Source organism: Echinops telfairi, unplaced genomic scaffold (assembly GCF_000313985.2).
Source record: "Echinops telfairi isolate 266 unplaced genomic scaffold, ASM31398v2 ScPeMD7_31;HRSCAF=116, whole genome shotgun sequence".
NCBI lineage: Eukaryota > Metazoa > Chordata > Mammalia > Afrosoricida > Tenrecidae > Echinops > Echinops telfairi.
Genome location: NW_022103928.1, coordinates 13,207,763 through 13,213,411, shown reverse-complemented (window position 1 = coordinate 13,213,411; position 5,649 = coordinate 13,207,763). Strand labels below are relative to the sequence as shown.

Below are 5,649 nucleotides of genomic sequence, written 5' to 3'. Positions count from 1 at the left end.
TGTGTTTTCCGATGGTCTTAGGCAACCCCTGTGAAAGAGTCATTCGACCCCCAAAGGGGTCGCAACCCACAGGTTGAGAACCACTGCTCTGCAAGAGGAGCGCTACAACATGGTGGTGCCGTGGGTTAAGTGTTGGGTGGTCCATCTTTCAAACTCAGCAAGCACTCTTCCGGAGAAAGATGAGGCTCTGCTCCTGTAAAGACTTATGATCTCAGACACCCCAAGGAATGGTTATATTCTGTCCAGCAGGGTCATTATGAGTTGCAATCAGCTTGCTCTCAATGGGCTTTGTCTTCCACAGTGGCTGAGAGAGAGCTAACCTTCCCCTTCCTGTTCTCCTTCCAGACACTAACAGAAATCTCACCCTACTTACAGGGTTAAACTGTCTCCTTCAACATGTCTCATGGAGAGCGGGAAGAACTGCCTGGCTGACCACGATGACAGAACTTCTGCCGGCTCTGCTCTGGTTCGCTGCTAGGAAGCATGGATGGGTTAGACACACCTGATCCAGTGCCTTTGCTGTCTCCATCTCCCTGGCCTGCTCTGGTTGTGTCTCAAAGTAAACTCAAGCTCACTGCCATCACATTCATTCGACTCACAGAGACCCGATAGGACAGAATAGAACTGCCCCTGTGGGTTTCTGAGCTGGTCAATTTTTACAGGAGTACAAAGTCTCGTTTTTTCCCCTTGGAGCGATTGGTAATTTTGAACTGCTGAACTTGAGCTTGGCAGTCCAGCTTGTAACCCCCTACACCACCAGGGCTCTCTCTAGTTGTGTAATGCAGGCATAATTTTCTCACCAAACCTTCAGAATTCTCCCATCAAACTTGACAGATATTTTCTATGCCCCACTTCTGGTTAGTTTAAGATACACAGAGACTGAAGGTTATGAATTAATTGGCTTTTATAGAAATCCCAACATTTCTCAAGGCTTTACTCCCTTCACAAAATTTAAAGTTTGACTTTGTCTATTTCTAACAGACCGTAATAATGATGCCTTAGCCAGCCTCCACTTAACAATTAGATCAGCCAACACTCTCTAATCCCGGGGTTCTCACTTTTAGCACTTTTGATATTTGGGCCAGATAATTCTTTGTTGCCTTGAACTTGTCTGGTGGGGCTTTCTTGAACATGATAGGATTTTTGGCAACATTCTTGGTTTTTATCTACTAGATACCAGTAATCCTCCCCAAGTTGTGACAACCAAATATGTTTCTAGATATTGCTTTGTGTGTGTGTGTGTGTGTGTGTGTGTGTGTGTGTGTGTGTTTTAAAAAAAGAACATTGAAGATAGCCTTGGTGAGAGAAAGTTGCAGTGAGGAGCTGATTCCCATCACACAGCAATTGCTGATTCTTCAAGGGTAGCAAGGGCTGCCCGACAAGGATTCTGTTGAGGAAACTTCTCAGCTACCAGTCCCGATCTTGCCCCTACAGACTTTTGTTCTCAGAACTCCAAGAACATTTAAAAGGAACATGATCTGAGTCCCTCCAAGATGCCCTAACTGCCGGTGAGATGTAAAGAGTGCCGATCTCTTTGCTGAAGGGTTCTGTCTTCAGAAGCGTGTGAACCTAGATGAAGGATGTGTCTAGAACCAATACCCTCACATTTCACTATGTTTGTTTATTAATGTTCTGTATGATTTTGTATTCAGAGGATCTGATTAGAGAATAAGGACTAAAGGAAACAGGAAACAGGTTAAGGCATCACACAGGATGGAACTTGTGGATCAAAAGATGATACTGGGTTATATATGATGTGATAACTATGATGAACTCAACTGTAAGATATCAAAGTCTAGTTTTAAAGTAGTATAGTTGATGCTCATTATATGCAGATTACATATTTGCAAATGTATTTTAATTTCAGAAATGTTTGTCACCCCACAATCAATGGAGTATATTTTTAGTTTACATATGTGAACAGAGAAGTGAAAACTTGAGTCACCTGCTGTACATATTCCTAGTTGAAATGAAGGTGCTGTTCTGCACTTTGTTTTAGAATACATGCTGAAAACAAGTGTCCATTTTGCCATCTATTTAGTTTCACATTTTTCATGTTTTTGCCCTTTTTGTTGGTAATTTTACCCCTTAAAAAGGCCCTCAAGTATTGGGTTGAAGTGCTGCCTAGCATTCCTAAGAACTAAGCAGAGAAAACACGTGGCCTCAGTGCTGTTGGCTATGAGTTCAATGGTAATGAATTAACACATATCCAATAAAATATCTTTAAACTGAAACACACACACACAAAAACAAACCTAAGTATTGGTGAGCGGGCAAAAAGGTGCCCAGAGGCTTGCTGGAACCAAACCCTACTGTATTGCACTTTCAGTCGATTCAGTTTATTTTCTTGTGATAGCTGCCCATGCATGCATGCATGCATGCATGCATCCATCAATATGGTAACAAGAACCATACTCTAATACTATATATAATGCAGTGTACAGAATGCAGGAGGGAGGGACACATTTTTAAACAATTAAAAACACCCACCATTAGTTTAACATTCTCTTTCCCTCAAATATCTATGTTAAATTCCAAATACTCAAAAGATAAAACAATACAGCTAATGCATTAATAGTGTCCAGTAACATTAAAGGAGCCCTATGGCATAGTGGTTACACGTTGGGCTGTGATCCACAAGGTCAGCAGTTCAAAACCATCAGATGCTTCATAGAAGAAAGATGGGGCTTTCTACTCCCTTAAAAAGTCCCAGAAACTCCCAAGGGCAGGGCCACTATGAGTCAACATTGACAGACTAGATGGCAGCACGTTGGAGCATCATTAAATCCAGAGATCCACCGAATGCAATCACGTAGTTATTTCCATGTTGAGCCTTCACATCGTCTCAGAAGAAATGAAAATGCACCAAGTCCATGAATGCTTAATCATTAAACTGAATGTTAGAGCTATAGTGTATAATATATAAGACTTCAGAAGTTAAAAAAAGACAACTAGTACCAATAATTACAATAAATCCACATTAGAAGTCTCCGCTGTATTTGTTTGAGCAACACAAGTCTCCAGCAAGGAACAAAGTCACATCGAGGCAATCAAGAAGGGAGCCTGTGGCCTGAGAAGGGTAAATATATAAGGGTGTCATTTGCTAAAAGTTAAGAGTTTCAGGTGCGCTTTTTCTACTTTCATTTTAGATAGCTCTGGTCAATTTCACAGCCTCCACCAGGACTGAAGAGGTAAATTGGCTAACTGCAGAACCGCTTTGCCGAAGTGAAGTTCTATTTTCTTTTACACCTTCTTCATCAGAGTCGCCATCGTTCTTCTGTTGTGTCGGGTTATCGTCGACAGTGGCCTGGGCACAGCTGATAATCGCTACAAGTCCTTCTCTTAAAGCGGAGGCAGAAAAAAGCAAGGTAATGCAGGTCAATTTTCTCATTTTCCAAATCTTCTGCTTTTATCTTTGCTAGACATTAAAAAAAACCCTCTAAAAACCATTATTATGCAATCTCTTTGTGTTTGGTTACTAGGAAATAAATGTTAATAATGCTACCCACTTTAAACTAATTTAATTCCTTCAAATATTCTGGTTTTTCAATTTTTATCCTTCCTGGATTTTGCATTAAACTATAAATAATTTAAAAAAATGTTTTGGAGGACAATATAGCATCTAATACATTAAGATGAAAATAAGTTTATTTTTGCTGCTGCCTTTCCAGATGGGCAGCAGGTTCTTAGCAGTTTCTGGTTAAATGTCAAATTATAGCTATTTGGAAACAAAGCTATAGCTGTGGCTATTTACCATCAACTCTGTAACAGAACATCCTTTGTATTCTAAGGATCATGGAAATTGTGTGACAATTTGCTAAATTTTGAGTTCTCACCATTATTTTAAAAATGCATTTATAATTATGATGAAATTTTTTTCCATGTAATGCCATCTGCCTAATAGAATGGAGTCTAGGTACTATACAGAGATGACACCTCTGTAGTTACAATTCTTTTATTCCCTCTATTTATACTGGAGTTTATTCTTCGTGTTTCTCCAATTTAGACATCATTGTGAGTCAGAGAATCAGAAAACTTTGCTCTAATTAACTAAACATTATCCCAAAGTCTATTTATTGAGAATTAAATGGAAAATATTGTTTCAAGGCCCAAATTTCATAAACAGCCATAAATAGTTGAATGGCTATGAGACAAAAACAAAAAATAATTCTTATTTTAACAGGTTTGATAAGATCTCCCAATACAAAATTCCCAATTAAATTTGCATTTCAGTTCAACAGTAGTTTAAATAAGTCCCAAATCATGCATGTCCTGTATTTTTATTTGCTAATTTTGGAAACTGTAAGGATTGATGCCACTTTTATTTTCTTAATGTGAGAACGCCACCACTTACATGAATAAGAACATTATAAATAATGGAAATTGGACGTCACTAACAAAAGTTAAACCCATTTCAGCGGCACAGGGCTGTGCAATGACGGTCTTCATAGAGAGGAGCTGTCAGTGCCTATTGATGTCTGTACACCCCGACCTGTGGATACCCACTTTTGTGAAGTTATTCTCCTGTTAGAGGTGAGGCATTTACATGCTCAAGAGTTGAAGGCTCTTATCTAAGACCTCAGATGCAGTAAATAATTGCCCCTGGCGCTAGCTCAGGGCAGTCAACAATATTTCTTCAAAGGAATCCCAGACCACTTAGTATCTAAAGCCTGTATTTCTCAGGAGCAAAGGGCCAGGCATCTAGAATTCCTTTGCAACGTTCATGGGCTCTTACGCGTGAACAGGTGTTCTCTCTGTATGGAAGAAAAGCAAGGCACACGTGGGACTTAGAGATCCTCAGCAGCCTCTGCAGTTGATTAAGACTTCTAGGGACACCCCCCCCCCCTCTTATTATTAGATCAAAAACATCTGTGGAAACTGAAGTTCGCGGGCATTTCACTGGGTTTCGCAGGTGACTCATCTGAGATGGCTTCCCTTTGGGCTTCCTGAGTCGGGTGTCAGATATCTTTTGCATATTTGGACAACAGCCCTCTTATCCATTCCCCCCCTCCCCCTTTTTCTAAAATTCCTGGTTTCATGGCCAGAGCCCACTCTCCTATCAAAAACTAGTCATTGACAGGAGGTTTAGGGAACAAAAAACAAGGTTAAAAAAAGTGAGCCGAGGTGCAGGACAGGAACTTAAAATGGGGAAATTTGCCCTTCAAGCTTTCCCTACTCCAGCCCTTGCGAATGACAGTTCTTCTCAGTCAGAGGACTCCCTTCCCCGGCAGGCACCGGGAGCCTGCGGGGCACAGGCTGGCCGGCCGCCCGCTTTCCGGCCAGCCAATCGGAACTCTCAGTTTGGGCCCCCGCCAACGCCGGACCACGCGGAAGCGGGGGCAGTCAAACTACATTTCCCGGCGCGCATCTGCGCACGCCCTGGCCAATGGGCGCCCAGAAATCCGAGACGGGGGGAGGAGCCGGACGCACGGCCCGTGTCATTGGCTGGGGAGAGCGCTTCGAGGAGCAGGGATCCGGGAGCGAGGGAAGCGAAATGACATTTCCTCTTTAAATAGCTGGAGACCGGCCCCCGTGGAGAAATGGCTGCGTCGGCAGGTAGGTCGGGTGGAAGCTGCGCAAGTATTCGAGAGTGGTTGGAGGGATGTGGGTCGAGGGCCAGAGCCTGGGCTGCCAGAGGTGGGGGCGACG

At 42.3% G+C, this 5,649-nt stretch overlaps 1 protein-coding gene across 1 annotated transcript in view; it reads left to right on the top strand.

The window, feature by feature from the left end:
* Nucleotides 1-5,482: 5,482 nt before the first annotated feature.
* The window catches only part of KBTBD8 (kelch repeat and BTB domain containing 8), a 9,817-nt gene continuing 9,650 nt past the window's right edge, over nt 5,483-5,649 (top strand). Inside the window, exon 1 of the mRNA XM_004702418.2 lies at nt 5,483-5,556. Within this exon, the coding sequence (XP_004702475.1) occupies nt 5,541-5,556 (16 nt within the window). The 5' untranslated portion in view covers nt 5,483-5,540. The remainder of the gene's footprint in view (nt 5,557-5,649) is intronic.